Here is a 20,254-nt window from a genome sequence, read left to right on the forward strand (position 1 = left end):
TAAACTTGATAACCACTGAAAACTTCATTAATTAGCTGAACTTTGCAAACAAGGAATATGACACTTCAGCTGACTAAGGACTTATAAAATATCACTTTAAAAAAAGGCTAGTTTATCTCAGTTATTTACCCTTTTGTGAGAACTTTTCATCGATGATGTGACATATATGTAGGAAACATATATGTAACAGTAATTGCAAAAAGTCAGTGACATTTCTACTGTGAATCCTCAAACCTGATAATGTTTTTCACAACTTCCATTCAAGCAAACAGGACTGTGATCTGCCAACACATAGTGATCTACCTTACACTGTATTATAAACAGAAAGTAGCTTTCCAAGAAAATAAGATCACATCAGCATGTTTGCCCTATTAAGCCATTCAGGATTAGAAAAAAAATGAAGTTAGTACTAAGTGGTTATTGTGATTCTGGCAGGCTTGGATTGTTTAGAACTTCATGGGGTCTGCTTGTGCTTGACTATGTAAAAATCAATTTGAGTAGCAATCTCTTCAGACATACTGTAATTTGGACAACCTATAAAACTGTATTCCCAGGCTGTCAAACAATGGTATACATCTTATATTTTTCTGATTTTTTTCTTATTTTTCTACCAAGGTAGCTCAGCACAGTTATGCATGCATGTTGTTACTCCACTAACCTACTTCCTAAACCAAGTGCCTGCCTCTAATACCTCCCAAATGACCCTAATTTTTGCCTCAGAAATTTGCACTATCCTTCATGCAGTTTGTGATTTTGTAACAAAATGGTGAGGGCTACAGCCATTAAATGAAAGCTAGACATACACTTGCAAATGTGCAAATCTTTAAAAAATGCACAGTGATAGAAATACTCCTATTTTGCGAACTTTTTAAAGTGAAAAGTGTCAAAAGTGTCTCTGATTTTTGGCCTTTGCTCCTGATTAGTTTTGGCTTTCTAAATGTAAAAATGATAAGTTCTGATATATGAGGTCTCCAACTGTAAACTCCTATAAGAATGCCTATGTTATGCCCAGAGACAGGGGTCAGTCTTCCCTATCTGACCAGCCTATGGTCATTTTCCAGAGCACCAGTGAAGGTTAATGAGCAATGTCACAAGTGTGACAAAATGTAAGCCAGCTACTGCATCGGCTCATATGGTAACATGTTTTCACCTTAGATCACACATAATGGAACAGAAGATCACAAATTGACATACCTGGGTCTTTAACACAGCACATTACAAAAAAGATCATCTTCACCATTAACAGAACATATGGTATGCTAAGGGAAAGAACAGTAAATTCCATCTCGAGGCAATATCCATAGAGTTCCCCAGTATACTCGCCATAAACCACTACTTCCAGTACAATGTGTAATACAAGAAAAAAAGGGTTCCTAAAGAAAAAGAAAGAAAAAAAATAGTGTTTTTATCATTCATACAGATTGAGCACTGATCCTGCAGCTTCTATATATATTTGGGTTTTAAGTGTTTTTTTTTTCTGGTTGGGTTGCCATCCAAAAAGCTGATATTGCATATCAAAAAAACTTGTGTAACTACATTACTGCATACTAATAAGCTTTCCTTAGGTTTCCTTACAATGGCATGCTTTCTCTCATGGGTTTACCTACTTAACACATGAGTAAGATAAAAATGTACAAATTCAAATAAGCAGCAACAATATGTAAAATATATTAAATAACAATACATCGATTCTGAGCTCTCCAAGTCATTCTTTGTACTTCTAATCAATGCAGTGAATGTTTTCAATTTCAAATCTTTACCTTTTGTAGTTGGTGAAGAGGATTAAGGCTATGAACTGTTTGACTCCCTCAGCTGCCACATGACTAAACTGTGCGACTCTTAGCAAGTCACATAACCATACAGAGCTCCTAAGATAAGTGTGAAAAAGGTCTATGGGAATCAGTGCTCCATACCTGTTAACAAATATAGACAAACAACAAATAAAAAAAAAACACTGTTTACTGTACTTACTATATACTCATATGCAGACTCTGAAAATGGTCCACTGAGATCAATGCGCTACCCCAGGTAACAAATGCAAATAATGTCTGGAAACGCTCCCTTCACTCTTGCCACCTTAATGACTGCATTTACTTTTACAAAACTTTACCTTTAACTAATAAGTCATATCACAACCTCTCTAAACACTGATAAGATCACGCACTTCTACTCTACTCCACCAACTGCTTTGTCAAATTATATTCCTGACATCCTGCATCCGTTACCTCAGATTACAATATTACTAAATCAATTATTAATTATTGTTTTACAGCCTCACTTCACTCAGCCCACCTCCTGTCATACAAATCTCATACCAGATTTTTCCTCCAACACAGACCCTCACACATTACACCATAACTCCTTTTCCCTCTCTTACAGTATATTTCATAGTCTCTATCACTCAACATGTTCTGACCTCTTCCTTTATAGGTAAAGTAAATCTAAGATTAACACTCAGAATCCTACAATAAAACAAATACAAATGTAAATGGTTCTATTCCTCCTCACACAACACTTCTACCCTGAAACAATGTGGTAATATTCACCAAAATCCTGGGCCATATACCTCAAAGTCACACTGTAGCCACATCTCTACCATCCAGCACTACCAACTCAACTTCCCCATCTTCACATGACTTAGGCTTACTCTCGTTTAATGTGAATCTCAGGAACATTTGTAACAAAGTTCAGGAAATCCATACATGTCCAGATTTTTACTTCCCAGATATATTTGTTGCAACTGAGACTTGGTTGAAATAACAAATAACTAGAATAAAATCCCCCCATACTCAGAAACACCTTAGAACTCGCCCCACTCCACATAAATGGCCCCAAATTTCATAACATTGAATTAATACTAGTTCTCCTCAGAACTAACCATGGAAAACATATATATGCATCTCAGATCCATACATCCCACTAGGTAATAAATAATATTACCACCAGTGAAAATATTCTCCATTCAATGTCTGATAACAACTATCACAAAGCATTCATTTTAGGTTTTCTTAACATTGACTGGCAACCATTTAATAAGGACAACCCCAAAGATTCAATAAACCCATATTGATTCAACCATATCATAAATTCCACCACCAGGCTCAACAAAAATACCAACAGGGAATCAATCCTAGACTGGATACTAACTAACTATCTTAACAAAGTAAAATCTTATGGTTGTTTGCCAGATAGACACCTACCAACCTATGCCATTTGTGAGAAATACAGTCTACCTAAACAGGTGATCTATAATCAAACATGCAATCTAACCAGATTTGACAAAGACTAATTCATCTCAATTCTGTCCCGCTACAACTGAACTGGGTTAAGAATTATACTCCTGGATGAAGCAAGTCTCTCATTTCAATGACACTTTTCCCAAAGTTCTAAATAATGTAGACACCAAGTACTTAAAAGGTAAAATCTAACATAGCTCCATGGCTGTCAAAGGACACAAAACAGTTCATGTTGTAAAGGGACAAAGTCTGGAAGGAATGGTACTAAAATAAAACTGAATAAACTTTTCAAAACTTTAGAGATAAAAAAAACCAAACGATTACATCCACAGCCCATTGTGCCACACCCTCATTCTCCGCCAGTAATAATAATGACTTTATTCCCACTCAGTTCAACTCCCACTTCATTCATTCAGTCCTGTCCTCATCGATGAACACCCCAGTTCCACCTTGCCATTTCCCAACATACTTGAAAACTACTTTCAGACGTTTCAGACATTTACCCCTCATCCTATTCTTATTACTATAAAAGAAGAGTACTAACCTTTCCAGTCCCCATTCTAATCATCCAGTCAATAACTGAAAACTATGTCCCCTCAATCTGGGAAAAATCCTTTGTAATCTCACTTCATAAAGATAGTGCATCACCTAAGTTCACTAATTAACAGACCTACTGCAACCCTATCATTTCTTTCAAAAATACTACAGAAATGCACTCATGCACAGCTCATACAATTTTTAACTTATAATAATCTTCAATACAAAAAAAACATGTTTCAGACCCAACAATAGTATTACAACAGTGATTTTTAATCTCACACAAATTACTAACTCAAACAAAAATGAACGCAACTTTCTCTTCCTATTTTTTATCCAAAGCACTGGACAAAATGTCTTACCAAAAACTGCACTCTGAACTTACCTCCTTTGGCCACAGTCATTCCTCTTTATCCTGGTTCCCCAGCTACCTTTCCAATCGTCAAAGGGCAGTTTAATGACAACAAGATATCCGACCATTCCAAACAGTCTCTGTTGGCGTTTCCCCAGGTCTCTATACGTTGCCGTTTCTATTCACCATTTTCACAAGTAAACTTTACACTTATACCAAACTTGCCACTTGAGTACAATATGCTGATTATTCATCTCAAATTTGCTTTTCCTTTCACTAACTAAGCTTCAGGAGATCACCCAAGACTCCTTCACAGCCACTTAATCTTGCCTTAACAACTCATAATTTTTCCTCAACCGCAATGAAACCAAACACATTCTATTCACTCCAAAATATTTCCTTAACCAGAAGCATACTTCTCATATCACCTCATGCAAAAACAAAATAATCAAAATAGTAACCCAAACCAAACTACCAGGAATCATAATGGATGACAAGTTGGACTATCATATACTAAAAGCCATTAATAAAACTCATCAAAAACTTAGTTGCTGCTGCAGGATAAAGCAATATTTGACAGACAGTGCAAGGACTACCTCAACATAAATCTACCATCTGACACTACTATATGTTTTCTCTATTCTAACAAACATCTGCACTACTTATAAATCTAAACTGGTCTTATGCTACTATAAAAGTAACTAAATTCACTTTCTTACAAAACTACATTGCGTGGCATTATAACAAACTGGCTCAAACTTCCAAACAAACTTACTCACAACTAATCACTGCCCACAAACTCTTATACTCTCCTTAGAGAAACCCAGCATTAGAAAACACTCTGTTGTACTACCTACTACTCACCTACCACAGACCTTTGCTCTAGCAAGAAACTCCTACAAGTTATTAGCAAATCATAAAACGGTGGTGAATACCCCCTGTACTCTCACAACATGTCAAAACTGTGCAACATCATTCCTACTCATATTAAAATATATAGAGTGGAAAACAGCTTCAAATCCTTAGTTAAGCAGGACCTTAAACCAATGCTGGCTCAGCTCACCCTGCTCATAAGGATAGCCTTCCCCTAATCCTTTCCTCTTCATGAACTCATACCTCCTCTTCACCCAATACACTCTTTCTACCTGCATCTATATAGTCACTATATACATCCCTATACTTTTAAACAAACATCTTCTAACTATAACCCTTTCTCCACACACTAGTAAAACATTACCCACTTTCCTTCCTCTGCTCTGTCTGTTCATCCTCTCTTTCTCCCTTCCTAATCTACCTCAAATCTTTAATATGAACTATAACTCCTATAATTTATCAATTTAATAGTTTTCAACCTTGTAAATGTATTGTTACTACATGTTACGAATTGTATAATTGTTGTCAATGGATATACTTATACAAAATGTTGCCACTGCACATATTCTTAAACTTTGCTGTAAAAACTTCACTAATTATGCATTGAAGTAATTTTGTGGTACTTTTCTTCCTGGGCCTTTTCTGAAAACAGGCATTGCCCAGTCAGACTTTCGTTATCAACACAAATAAATAAATAAATAATACATTTACAACAAGAGAACAGTTTTCCATAGATTCCAAGCAGTAATAGTGATTTTTTTGTTAACTAGTTAAGCCCACTGGACACAAGTGTCCCTTTCCATGGCAACCTAGGAGCACTGTCTGGTTAAGTGACTTTCTCAAAGTCACATTGTTTGTGGAAAATGAGAGAATCAAACCATGGACTACAGAAGGATTTATAGTCTTACCCTTCTGAGCTAAACTACCGGTAATATTTTAATACAATAATGGAACAGCAGATAAGATAACCAGTAAAACACACTGAAATAACTTCTGTAACAAGTAAACACAATAGCAAGGATGAAGCACAGTATGCCAGAGAGGGAATAATTAAATGTCAAGCTCTCTTTAATGACATGTTATTCCCTTAGAGCAAAGGGGCACTGCCACCTACTAAAAGAACAGTGTCCAGGAAGAAAAATACTGCCTGTAAAAATAAATAAATAAATAAACTGTTCAGGATGAGATGTTGATAAGGATTCTGCATGGTAATATGCCATTTATTCATCTACCTGCACAGCCGTGAGAAACAGAAGTTTAGTTCTGGCACTACTGATGGAGCAAACAATCCAGATGACAATGAATGAGAAAACAGACTGCCACATTAAGATAAAAAATAAACATCAAATTGAGCATTTGCTGAGCTGTGTTATGAGGAAGGAGGGTGTAGTCAGAATGAACACCTCTTCCTTCTGTAGGTCTAAAAATATATTAAACATTAAATGAAGTTTACTACAAAAATAATGTATCTGTTTTCATTTAATTTATGCCATTTATCTACACAGTTTTGGGTGGCACTGCAAATGTCACAGCTAAGCTATACCCAGCCTAATGTTGTTGTTTTTTTTTTGTTTTTTAATGCTTACCGTGTATAGAGCACTTTGTTAAACATGCGACATGCTGTGCATCGCAGCTTTACTGGTAGGACACAAGCGGTAATCTGTTTAGGAATAAATGCAGGTTAATGATTACTATCAGTTCATAATACAAGTCAGGCCATTTCCATTAAATAAAATGCTGCATATATTTAGTGGCAATATGAGATTTTAAGGTAAATATTTAGCAGGTGACCAACAAATACATTTATTTTGTACTAAATGTCACTATGAGTATACCAACATTGCCTACTCTAATGGCACGTTCTGCCATTCAGTATTCCCCTGTATCCTCAAACGATACACATTAGTAAAATAAACTTGATTTCAATCATTTAATTTAAATTTATTTGCAAACAACCCACCTTATAGCAGCAAATACATCCCAGAATAGGACAGTATACAATCTAATCTTGAATACAACTGCTGTGTTTGATATCTCAAAATGATCCTGTTTATATTGCTAAAAAAAACTGTCAGCCGGACTCATGACCAACTTCCTTTCTGCAAACAAGCATCACTATCAGTATCATACATATAAGCTAGTCTTCCCGACTCTCAGCCGTTTGTCCAAATGTTACAAGATGAAGGCCTCTATCACTCTGTACAAATACCAAAAACTGCCCTTTTACACAGTTACAGCACCAACATCTTAAGTATGCTCGACAAATTATGAAGACACATGAATCCACACAATGGCCATTTGCTGCACACTGTCTCATTTAATATAGCTAATATAAAATGTTTTGCCAAGGTACTAAGAAAAATTGTTTTAGAATTCATAGTATAGTCTAGAAGAATGTAGGCCAAACTCAGAAAATTTCGCTGCAATGCGCAAAGTGAATTTGCAACATGAGCAATGATAATACCTATTTGTTAACCAGGTAGGCCCACTGGACACACAAGTCCTTTTGAGGGGTGAATCATGAGCAATGTCTGGTTTAGTGATTTGTTCAAGGTTAAAAAGTAGAAAATGAAGGCTGACAGAATCAAACTCTATACTATAGGAAGTAAAGCTCACACTGTTAAGCTCTGCACCAACTGCCACAAATTGCTACACAACATATCTAGAACAAATAATGTGGTCAGCCATGGAATATGCTAATGACTGCATAATGAGGTGCCATATATGATAATGAGGCAAACTAAGATGATGGAGTGATTAAAAATGATTAAATGCCACATGATGGAGATGCGCCAGTTGTGTATTTGAACTCAGTCATATACCCATGTTCAGCTGGAGTTAATCACAGAATTAGTTTAGAGACTGACGCAGACACCACAGGGACATCTTGTTGGCAATGATGGATATGCCCTGAAACTCTGACTCACAACAACCATAAGAAATCCACACAATGAAACAGACTAGGGTTACAACTGCACACTATTACAAACCAGAAACATTAATGCATATATGTTTGGGCTGCTGAAGGCACAATTTCATTGTCTGGATTCATCTGGTGGTTCCCTGTTGTATGACCTGGCCACATGTGCCAAAATGCTGACTGTGTGTGCAGTGTGGCACAATGTCATACTCATGAAGCAGTTACAGCAGGGAGAGCTCTTGGAGGACCAGCAATTCCCAGCACAGCATACATTAGAAGTGAGTCAGAGGAGAAGCCAGCAGTAGTGGACGACTATGCAAGACAGAGGCAGGCACAGCATGCTGGGGCACTAGCAAAGCTTTACAACACAGCAATCAAGAGTGAAGCATATACATTACAATAAAAATGATGCAAAAAGCACAAGGCTGGCCACACTATGCATCAGATATATGCAACCAAAGTAACAGTGTAGAAAGGACAAGTCACAGTTATTATTTACACAGGTGCAGAAGGGAGTAGAGGAGTACATCTCATACACAAACAAGTATGAGAGTGTGACAGCTGAGGGCTATAAAAAGAAAAAGTGCTTTAATGTTAAATGTCAGAACTGGTTTTGTAATGGGGGGGGGTTAATGGCAAGTGAGGCTGGGATCAGTGGATGTGCGTGATGTACTAAGGGTTGTGGCAGTGAGTGTGTGCGTGCAGGTACAAAGACTCAGCAGTTGGAGAAGCACTGTGGCTCAGCCTACTGGACAGGTCCAGGGCATGCATGACAGAAGGTTTAGCTTCCCGAGCATGCCCCCCACTCCTGAGAGATGGCCCTGCTAGGAGATGCACTGGTTGTACCTCAACTCTGGCGAGATAGTGGTGTGCTAGGTGACCTCGACTGACATCTACTAGGAGATACTCCAGCAGGACAGCGGCTACAACAATGGCTGAATGGATAGATGAATTAAAATAAACAGTAAGGATCTCTAATATAGATGATATAAACAGGATGAAGTAATGTCCAGAGAAGCTGAGATAAAATTAGGAAAAACTCCTAACTAGAAAACTCCAGGCCCAGACATACCACCTAACTTTTGGCTACAAGCATTAACATCTTTGCACAAAGATTTAGCCCTGAGTAAGAACTACTTATATGCACATCCCAAACAGGCACCAGCCTGGTTAACAACACGAAAAATGATATTCCTCCTTAAGAGTGAACCTGTAAGCCATCTGAAAATTACAGCCTAATAGCTTGTCTTCTGGCAATATACAAACTATATACTGAAATTGATACAGATAGTCATTTAAAAAATCTCTTAATTAAGACAGCAGAACAAAAAGGGTAGCAAAAGAAAGCCATATTGAACAAAAGATCATTTGTTGCTAAAGAAAGCCATAACAGACAATTGTAAAAAAGGAAGAATTTAAGTATGGCATGGATGAATTAGAGTATCCCACATTCGTGGATAAAGAAAAAATTACATACGTGTAAAATATACTCTTGTGTATATCAGTTACATTACAGTGACCACGAAACTATGGCAAACCACTATGCAGTTGACAAAAGGCAAATTATTATCCCATGGATAAAAATTCAAAGGGGCTATTCCATGGTGATTCTTTGTCACCGCTGCTGGTTTGTCTTGCCCTTAACTCATTAAGTGATTTACTTGACAGATTAGGCTATGATTACAATCTGATTCCCAGAAAACAGCCTTGTTGAAAGATTTCTCATCTACTTTTTGTGGATGATTTAAAACTGTATAGTTCATCAGATGAGTTGAAACTACAACTACAAATATTAAAAGCTTCTCAGTCTCAGATGATATAAGTATGACACTTGATAAAAGTGCAAAAGTAACATTTAAGATGGGAAAACTACAACAGCAGGAAAATACCAACCTGGGACAGGAATGTTTCATAAAGTAACTTGAGCAAGGGGGAATGTATAAATATCTGTGAAAAGATGAAAGATCAACAATAAAACATGAACGAATGTGAATACTTCAGACAACAAAAACTGATACTGAAAACTGCCTTGACATCTAGGGATAAAGTCCAAGCTATAAATCAATTTACTCTTCCTGATCTAACTTACAATTTGGGGGTGACTAACTGGCTCCAAAAATTATTGGATCGAAAGGACATGAAAACAAGAAAAATGCTTCATGCTTATCAGATGATATACACAAACTGGTAATTATGTATTACTAAGATTATGTATTCCTATCTCTGAAGGAGGTATGGGCCTCCTCAAAATTGATTACATGTATAGATATGCTAATGTGGGACTCCATACATACCTGCTGACCTCATCAGATTCAAACTTAGTGAAAGTTTTAAAACACGAGGAGATGAAGTCTAACAGGGCATCTTTACTTAGTTTAGTAGAAGCATTTCAGTGTCAAGTGGGAATGGAAATCAGAGAAGTAGACAAAAATCAGACAGCTGAATGTGTCAAAAAAAAGAATAGATGAAGAAGAAAGAAATGTGGAAAAGTCATATAGTACCAAGTAAGACAGACCCCCTGGAATGACCACCTTTTGACCAAGATTTGACACAGGACTAGTTAAGGAGAGCTGAAGTGAAACCAAACCATGAAAGGCTAATAATGGTGGCCCATGATAGTGGACTACGTACGCATTGGTTTACAAAGTCCATTGAACATGTAGCAGAACAGACAAATGCAGGTTCTGTACAACAGAAATGGAAACAGTCGCACATCTTGCTGCCTGTTGTGTTACCCTCATGGTAGAAGGCCTGTACTGAAAGGTATAATAATGTAGCAAGACTATTACATTGGGGATTCTGCAATAGAACCACAACGCATTATAGAGAATGACGATTATGTCACATAGGATCACCCATTACTACTAGTTCAAAAACAGACGCAAGAAAACCAGAAATAGTAGGCCACGAAAACAGATTAAAGTAGAATGGATCATTGACATTGCTGCACCCAGTGATTACAGTGTCTTATGTACAGAGAGACACACACACAAAGTCATAAAATGCCAGGATTTGCAGGTAGAAATGAGAGCAATGAGAGATACATACCCAGACAGTTTCAATCAGGGCTGGATCATGGTCAAATGGAGCCATAGGCAGGGTAATTGATTGCCCCCCCCCCCCCACAGCACCCCCCCAGACATTCCAGTGTCCCATTATTTGACTATTTCCTCATCAATTACCATAGACACTGTCCAAACCTCTCAGTGTGCATACTATTGTCTTCTTTACTTTTACAAAGATTATAGATATTTGGATTTCATTTAAAACTTTTATTTCAAATTTTATAGCACAAAACACTGACAGACATTTGCTAAAGAAAACAATACAGTCTCACAATGAAAACAGACTTAGCACTAACAGTAAATTTCTCTTCCCTTGAAACTCACGTTCATTGAAATGGCATTGAAACCCACATTCAAAGAAAATGCATCTGGCCAGTGGTGGATAAAGTTGATCTTTGGGCTGTTTACAAATCACAGGCCCCTTGTACCTATTTTTAGGACTATGCTGCATACATGCATGTGTTCGTTGATTCACCTTCCTGATTGTATTAAACTATATTCCTTGTATAATACAGCACCACTTGTTAGAGTCCGTTTTAAAATTGCAGTTTTGAACACATGGCACTAAAAACAGCAAAACACTACCTTCAAAGTACAGTTGTGTACACTTACCATAAATGTAGATGTTCGAGTATATTCACTACTGCAGTCATCACATTTGGGTTATCTGCTTGCAGGTAGCCCTCAGTTGGCCTGATTATCGAAGTCTTGGGTCCTGCATCGGTTGCTGTCTCATATTCCATGACGCCAGGTAGTCAGGGGTATAAAGCATGCAGCCGATGCCATTTTATCAGTTTTTCTTGCCCCAGATGTCAGGTGCCCCCATAATGGGAAGCAATTATATACAAGGTTACACTTCCAACAAAAAGCAAATACACCAGAAAGCTTTAAGCATAGTAAACAAGAATAGAGGTATAGTCAATAGAAGTCAGGGGGCTGGAGGGAGGGTAACCAGGACTGCAACAGTGAATACACTCGAATATCTACATTTATGGTAAGTGTACACAACCGTACTATGTTCTTCATGTTTTACTGTTGCAGTCATCACATTTGGGTAGATTACCAAAGCTAAGGATGGGAGGAGGCAATTATATAGCATTAGGACCAGCTATAAGACCCTGCAAGATTGCTGTGGCAAAACCAGCTCTGGATTTAGTAAAAACTGGCAAGTGATAATGCTTGGTGAAGGTATGTACAGAACTCCAGGTAGCAGCTTCTAGGATGTCCCTGGTAGGGACACCTCTGAGAAAGGCTGTAGAGGTAGTTGCAGCCCTGGTGGAATGAGGTTTTATCCCCAGTGGGATAGGTTCTTCATGGTGCTTATAGCAGAAATGAATGCAATAGCCTATCCACTTGGAAATGGTTTGCTTAGAAATGGCCTTCCCCTCTGCCTCTGCAGCAAATGCATCCAGCAACTGTTCAGATTTTCTGAGAGGTTTAGTCCTGTCCAAGTAAAATCTACGTTGTCTGTGCACATCCAAGGAGGGCAGTATTAATTCCCCTTTGTTCTGTGGATTAGAAAAGAAGGTTGGCAAATGAATGGACTGATTAAGGGCCACACTGGATACCTCCTTGGGCATAAAGGAAGGATTGGTCCTGAGGGACACCCTGTCCGCATGAAAGATGATGAAAGGCTCCACTGCCATGAGGGCCTGTAATTCAGACACTCTTCTTGCTGAAATGAAGGCTAGAAGGAAGGCTGTTTTCCAAGAAAGGAATTTCAAGTCTGCATTTGCAGCTGGCTCAAAGGGAGGCAGAGTGAGCTTTTCCAATACAAAGTTAAGGTCCCAGGCTGGAGTAGGGGCTCTCCTGGGTGGTCTTAGGTTTTTGGCCCCTCTGAGGAATTGCTTCAGCAATGGATGAGAGAAGAGAGGTGGCTCAGTATTATAATGTGCTGAAATGGCCGAGGCATGAATTTTGATGGAAGAAAAGGAAAGGCCCTTGTGAAGCATTTCAGTTAAGTATTGAAGAATGTGCGGTAAATTGGGCACTGTTGTGCCCATCCTTTGAGTATGGCTCCAGGAACAGAATCTTTTCCATTTTTCAGCATAGGATTTTCTAGTACTAGGCCTCCTTGCCTCCAGAATGACATCCATCACTTGCTTACTGAGGGATGGTAACGGAGAGATCAGGTAATTAGCCAGGCTGCAAGATTCAGAGTTTGAAGCCATGGGTGCAGAATCTGGCCCTCCTGCTGGGACAGCAGGGCAGGGGTCTGAGGCAGGTGCCATGGTTCCAGCAGTGACACACTGGGCAAAAGGGGGTGCCAGTGTTGGCGTGGCCAGTCTGGTGCAATCCGTATGGTCCTTGGTTTGTCCTGTTTGATCTTTAGTAGCACTTCGGAGAGGAGAGGCAGAGGGAAAGGCATAAACTGATAGGTTTTTCCGGGTGAAAGACAGAGCATCCACTTTCCAAGCTTGTCTGTGGGGAGTCCTTGTGCAGAATTTGTCCAATTGGTAGTTCTGAGGGGAGGTCCAACAGGTCTATCTCTGGGCTCCCCAATTTGTTTCTCAACATGTTGAATATCTTTGGTTCCAGTTTCCACTCATGTGGGTCCGTGAGATTTCTGCTTAGATCGTCTGCCAGTGTATTTAGCTTGCCTGGCAGGAATTGAGCTTGTAGTTGCACTTGGTAGCTCAAGACTGGCTAGTCTGCAGAGAGGGTATGAGTGGGTTCCCCCCTGCTTGTTTATGTACCACATAATAGTGGTGTTGTCCATCTTTACCAATAATTGTCCAGGAAGAATGTGGTCCTTGAAGGCTGTCAGAGCATTCTGTACAGCTAACATTTCTTTTTGATTGACATGCAGGTGCATTTGATTTGGGTTTCATTTACCCTGAATGCACATCCCTGCCAGGTGAGCCCCTCATGCATAGTCTGATGCATCTGTGGTCAGGGTTTGGGTGGCAGGGGGTAGAGTGAATGGCAGTCCCTTGTTTAGGTGGCAGGCCTATGCCCACCAAAGGAACTCTGTCTTTATACAAGGAATGATAGGAATCATTGATTCCAGGTCCTGAGAATGTTGACACCATAGGCTTTTTAGATACCATTGTAGTTTCCTCATATGGTATTAGTAGAATGCAAGAGGCCATGAACCCCGGGGCTTGCAGTATTTTCCTTGCGGATAGCTGGGGTCTTTGTGGCCAGTAGTTTGAAGTAGGCTGTCAAATGAACTTGTTTCTCTGGCGTGAGGTAGGCCATCTGGGAAGTTGTATTCAAGCTTGCTCCCAGGAATAACATTTTTTGGCAGGGTACTAGATGTGATTTCTTTTCGTTTATAGTGTACCCCAGAGAAGTTAGCAATTTCTTTACAAATGACAAATGATTTAATAGTATGTCCTGGCTTTCTGCCTGAATTAAACAATTGTCCAGGTATAGGTATATTTGAATATTTCTTTGCCTGCAAAATGCAATGACTGGAGCTATGCACTTTGTGAATACCCTGGGCGCAGTAGATAAGCCAAAGGGCAGTGCAGAGAACTGATAGTGCATGTAGCCTACTCTGAAGCGTAGGTATCTTTTGCAAGATTCCCTTACTGGAATGTGCAGGTAGGCTTCCTTTAAATCCAGTGTTGCCAACCAGGCATTTTTTCCCAGCATGGGAAGCAGCTGATGTAGAGTTAGCATTCTGAATTTTGGGATTTCCACAAAAGTGTTTAGGATAGACAGGTCCAGGAAAGGATGCCAGGAATTGTCTTTTCTGGGTACCAGAAAAAGTCTTGAGTAGAAACCTTGCCCCCATTCTGCTTCTGGGACAGGTTGAATAGCCCTGATGCTTAGAAGAGATAGAACTTGCTTTTGAGCCTCTGCCCACTGATTTGGGGGTAGGTCTGGCCAACCATTTGGGGTTGGTAAGGAGTGGAAGTGGAATCTGTGTCCTTGGGAAACTATATTTAAAACCCATTTGTCTTGGGTAATGAGTTCCCAGTTTTTTGCATGCAGGGCGATCTTTCCCACTAAAGGAAAAGTCAGTTGAACAGGGCTTGGAAAGTTTAAAGTTAAGTCATTGTGACAATTTACCATAGGGGGGTGACTTACTGCTCCCAGCTTTGGAAGTGGGAGCCCTCCACTGCTTAGGCCTGGGAGTACCTTGGGACTGAAGCCTGGGTGTTTTGCTGGTTCTGGATTTGGACTGAGAAGGCCTGGAAGAGGCAGGAAAGGACTAATTCTTAGAAGGCCAATGCCTACTAAATCTGAGAGGCTGTACTTGCAGGAAATCTTTAACAGTTTGCATAGATTTAGCTTTTTCCTCCATCTTTTTAAGTACTTCTTCTGCTTTGTTGCCAAACAGGCAGTCTTCGTTTAAGGGAGCATCCAGTAATTTAGCTTTAACATGATCTGGCAAAGATTGCTCCTTAAGCCAAGCATGCCTTCTAAGTACAGACCCAGTGACAACAGCCCTGCAAGATGCCTCTAATGAATCAAAACCACATTGCAAAGTATGTTTTCCAACCTGCTCAGCAGAATGCATTAAATCCTGTAATTCTTTACTTTCAACACAGTCAGGAATCAACATAATTTTTTGTTTACTGTTTAAGCAATCCAGTAATATGCTGCTGATACTTTAACATATGACACTGGCAGTTTAAGGCCCTAATGGCCAAAGTTGCAGAAGTGTATACCTTCTTACCCCATCTATCCAGGGCCCTGGAATCTCTATCAGAGGGGGTAGGGTTTTTGGCAGTAGTAGCCTTAATGCCTTTGGGTCCCTGTGAAATGGTCTCAGGATCTGCAGTATGGTTCTTAAAGAGGAACTTGTGAGAATCAGGTACCCTGTAATACCTGTCAGGTTTTCTAGGAGCTGGAAGTAAAGTGTCAGGGGACAGGCTAGATTCCGAGAAGGCATCATCTACAATGTCCAGTACAGGAGGGATCGCTAAAGGCCTGTGTTGAGGTAGGAGTAAGAATTCCCTAAGCCTCTTTTTGGAGTCAGAGTAATCCTGACTTTCCCAGCGGAAATGCTCCCTAAGAGTATGCAAGGTTTCACCAAAAGAGAAATACTCTGGAGGGGAAGCAGAGGGAATGGAGTCCTCTGCACCAGAATTTCAGAATCCTGATCAGAAGAATCAGAAGGAAAATCAGTCCTAGGTCTCAGAGGGAGAAGGGTGGCTTCCCCTGATTAGAGTAATAAGGTCTTCAGCCATTCTTATCATTTGTTTTTTAGGCATAGGGGCCTGACCATGTGGTCTGGATCAAGTTTTAGGCCTTGAAGAAGAGATGGCATCGGTTTAATATGCAAGTCAGTAGGCCTGAATACAACCTCAGAAGCCGGTGCCTGCACAGCGGCTCTGGACCCATCCAAGGTAGAGACATCCGCAGGTTTCACAGTCAAAGAAGCATCTAGCGGCATACCGGACTCCGAATGGGTCTCAGTAGAGGCCTGCGAATCTGAAGTAGCGGGTATCAGGGGCTGCGAAAGTGCTTCACTGAGTACCAGTGAACTGGTGATTAGCTTAGGAGAAGTGTCGCCGGCAGCTTTGGACCTATGAAGTCTGTCTCTGTCTTTATCTTTGCGTTTTTTCAGAATGTCGGTAGTTGGGTGGCTTAACGAAGCCATTTCTGGATAATTGAACAGAGTACCAAAATATTTACATGCGAAAATGAACCAACGACGAACATTTCGAGGATTGAATAAGGCACAAAACCGACAGCAAGGTACGTCGTGGTCTGAGCCTAGGCAAGGAATGAAAATCTTTATGAGGTATTTGCTTTCCACAAGAAGTACAATTGTTAACTTTTTCTGACATTGGTTAAAGCAAGAAAAAAGAATATCCAACAGGGTACTTAGCTTTAGAAGACTTCAAGTTTGAAACTCGAAAAATGAAAACTTCAGGTAGCAGCCGACCAGCACTTGCGAACTGCTTCGGGCTCCTCCTCGGCAAGAAAGACCGATGTAATAGCGTCGGCTGCATGTTTTATACTCCGGACGACCTGACGTCATGGAAGAGGCGACAGCATCCGACACAGAAATCCCAAAACTCTGGTATTCGGCCCGACTGAGGGCTACCTGCAGGCAGATAACCCAAGTGTGATGACTGCAACAGTGAAACACGAAGAACATCATGTTCAGTGCGGGCTGCCTCAAAGCCCTCTCCCTGTACTCGGTCTCTTACAGACTACTGAAGGGTGAGCTATGCCTAACCTACAAGGCATTTCCTGATCCAGCCCTGATGGATCTGCTATACATTTGCAAAACAAGCACTACTAGAATTACCCGATCTAAGGATGCAAACCTCATCTGTGACAAACAAAACATGTTGGAGAGAGAGGTAATTGTCTCAGAGATTATCATTTCTCTGGAACAGACTCCCCATTCATGCGAAATGGACCTCTTCCCTAAGCCTATTCAAATGCAATTTGTACCAATGGATGAGGAATCACAAATTCCTCCCTGGCTTCTCACTTTTGGCCCTTATGGACAGGGCAGTTTGTAGATGCCCTAAGTCACAGGCATATACCAAAGCCATTCTAGCGCTTGGGCACTGATAAATGGGAAAACTGGGGCATGAATGGCTAGGCTGGAAAAGGCTTTAAGGCCATTAGCCTAGTAACCTCCTTTGATCCTATTTACTAGAGAAGATAGCAGTTTAGAGAGACTGCTCTGATATATAATGACAAAATAAATTATAATACAAGCAATTATTAGAGAGATTAGTTAAATCCAAAGAATGAAAACAAGAAGTTATAATTTTCAATTTGTTAATCTGTCAAAAAAAGCAATCTTTGTGAGATAGATGTTTTGGTTAACAAAAAATATGAATTTGCAATGATGCCCAGATCATGGTGGTGAGAAAGCAGGGACTATTCAGAGAACAAAATACAGGATTCATAGGTTCATAGGTAGGTACTAGGCTATCAGCCCAAGGGCCTACGTAAGCCTAGCCAACCAGGTACCCTGGCTTACACCACCAAAGAAAGTTATTTTCCTGTGCCATTGTCGAGCAGAGACACAGAAGTGATCCCCGGGGTGTATTTCCTATTTCCCATTCACTCATCAAGATTTTTCTTGAAGAGTGCTAATGAAGAACTTTGCTTGACATAGATGGGTAGCCTGTTCAAGAATATGGGAAGTCTCTGGGACAGGAATCTATCCCTCCAGCATGTCCTGTTTATTACGGTGACAAGGTTTAGGTCCCTAGAGCGTGTAGCTCAGAGGGATTGGGATTTCTTTAGGTGTAGCATGTCCAACAGCTCTGGGTTTGACATAGCTTTATATGTTAGGCAGAGATCACCTTGGAGTAGGCGATATGCTATGGAGTAAAACTGGAGTTTTTTGAGGCGGTCAGTGTAGGGCATTTGTTTGAGGCCAGTAATCTTCTTTGTGAGGTACTTCTGTGGCCTTTCCAGCTGCTGCAGATGTCTTGTGAGGTACATTCCAAAAGGGGCGTTGTACTCTATAATGGGTCTAATGAGTGTCGAGTAGAGGGGAACAATGACCTCTTTTTTCCTGGATGAGAACCCTTTCATGATGAGGTGTGCCACATAGAAGGACTTCCTGACTACTGCGGCAATGTGACTATCAAAGGAGAGACTACTGTCCACCTGGGTCCCAAGGTCTCTTATCAAGCATTCGGTGTTAAATAGACTGCTGCCTATGTGGTAGTTCATGGGTACAGAGTTTTTACCAAAGGGGATGACACTGCACTTTTTGGCACTGATAACCAAAAAGGTGGTGCAATAGTGCTCAAATACCACAAGTGAAACAAAGAAAAGCACCACTGTTGCGAGTCCACAAGACACAATTTATTCCAAGTATAAAACTCAAATAAAATTAACATTAATTTGGGCAAAATGCTGAACTATTACTGATTAAAAAAGATGTAGGGGAGCTTACTCATTTAATTGATCTGCTCTCCAAGTCTCGTTCAAGTAACTCTAATTCTTTTGCATCTTTTGATATTTGTAAGGAGGACAAGGAGCATCCTAATACGGCGACTATTAACTGCAGTCCTAATCTTTCATCATTCCACCTTAAAAAACATGGTGATGTCGTCACAACGGTTCAGGTACACCATAGCAAGCCTGAACAGTGTCCTTTTGGTGATGGGAAGCAAGTTATTGAAGCTGGAAACGTCACAGCTTCTTTTTTGCCTACAAGCACTGGTAGGTCTAACTGTGTTGTGCACTTTGGAGCCGAGATTGACAATATCACGGATAACAGTCCAAACGCAATACGCCGAATTGAGCGCCAAAACAACATTTTAAATCAAGGTATGACTGTTTCTAATACAGATATTGTACAGTCTACTGCTCGTTTTGAGGGAAATTTTCATTCTAACAGCAGGGGCAACACTTCTCATGAAGTAGATGCTAATTCAGTATGTGCTTGTAAAAATTCTGCTGCTACTAAAGCAAATGTTTGTGTGAACAAACCAAAGGAACATTATGGTGCATTAGTTCAAAAGCATTTTTCTTTTTCTAAAACAACCAGTATTGCTAAAACTTCCTATAATGGAAAAGATAATGGATATAACAGTTACAAATCTTTGAAAGAGATGATTTACACTTTTGAGAAAAAGACTTTTTAAGTACAAGATGTGCCAAATTGAAATATGTTATCTTAATGAATGTATTACAAAGAAAGTAGTGCCACAAGGTTTAAGAGTATTTAAATTCCCTTTTGGAATTTATTACAATACAGAAATTGTTAATGTATTCACCACTATGTTTGATAGGTGGGGATTTGAACTACTTACTAAGAGTGTGTTTTATTATGAGCAAACGGAAGGAAGGTTGCACAAATAAGTTGATAACCTTAATGAAATGATTTTTAATGATTTATTATTTGCACAGTATGAAGGGTTTTACAAGAAGGTGATAAGTAGGGTAGATAAGAAATGTGACATTTTTAAAAAGAAAGTTAAAAAACTAGACAGAGATTGTAAGCAGTATAAATACTGTAAGGTGTATCCTATTGATAAATTTATTTTTAGTGACAACGACAAAGCTGACTGTTTTTTTACCATACCAAATGGTGAAGGTGATTTAGATCATGTGGATTTGGAATTAACAGGAGAAGATTAACATTTTATTGAGGGAGAAGGTAGTAACCGGTTAGATTATCAGGATTTTCCCCTTCCAAGACGCTCAGAAAGAATAGCGAGTCACAAACAAGCGAATTATCAAACTTACAGCAAGGTAGCACAACAATACAGGGGTCCTCCCAGATGGTAGGAAATTTTGTTCCAGTCATACAAGCTAGTAATGTTCAGCACACTTTAAATGGTTTTCATATTTACAATTACACCGATAGGGTTATTTCACAAGAATA

General features: G+C 39.6%; 1 protein-coding gene across 5 annotated transcripts in view; it reads right to left on the bottom strand.

Moving 5' to 3' along the window:
* Positions 1-20,254, bottom strand: part of ZDHHC4 (zinc finger DHHC-type palmitoyltransferase 4) — a 193,010-nt gene that overhangs the window by 57,962 nt on the left and 114,794 nt on the right. For all 5 annotated transcript variants that reach the window (XM_044075752.1, XM_044075750.1, XM_044075753.1 and 2 more), the window contains 2 exons: positions 6,585-6,658; positions 1,195-1,373 (listed from right to left, as the gene is read on the bottom strand). In XM_044075752.1, coding sequence (XP_043931687.1) covers positions 1,195-1,373; positions 6,585-6,658 — 253 coding nt within the window. The remainder of the gene's footprint in view (positions 1-1,194; positions 1,374-6,584; positions 6,659-20,254) is intronic.

Source organism: Protopterus annectens, chromosome 6.part1 (assembly GCF_019279795.1).
Source record: "Protopterus annectens isolate FY-2018-M chromosome 6.part1, PAN1.0, whole genome shotgun sequence".
In the NCBI taxonomy this organism is placed as follows: domain Eukaryota; kingdom Metazoa; phylum Chordata; order Ceratodontiformes; family Protopteridae; genus Protopterus; species Protopterus annectens.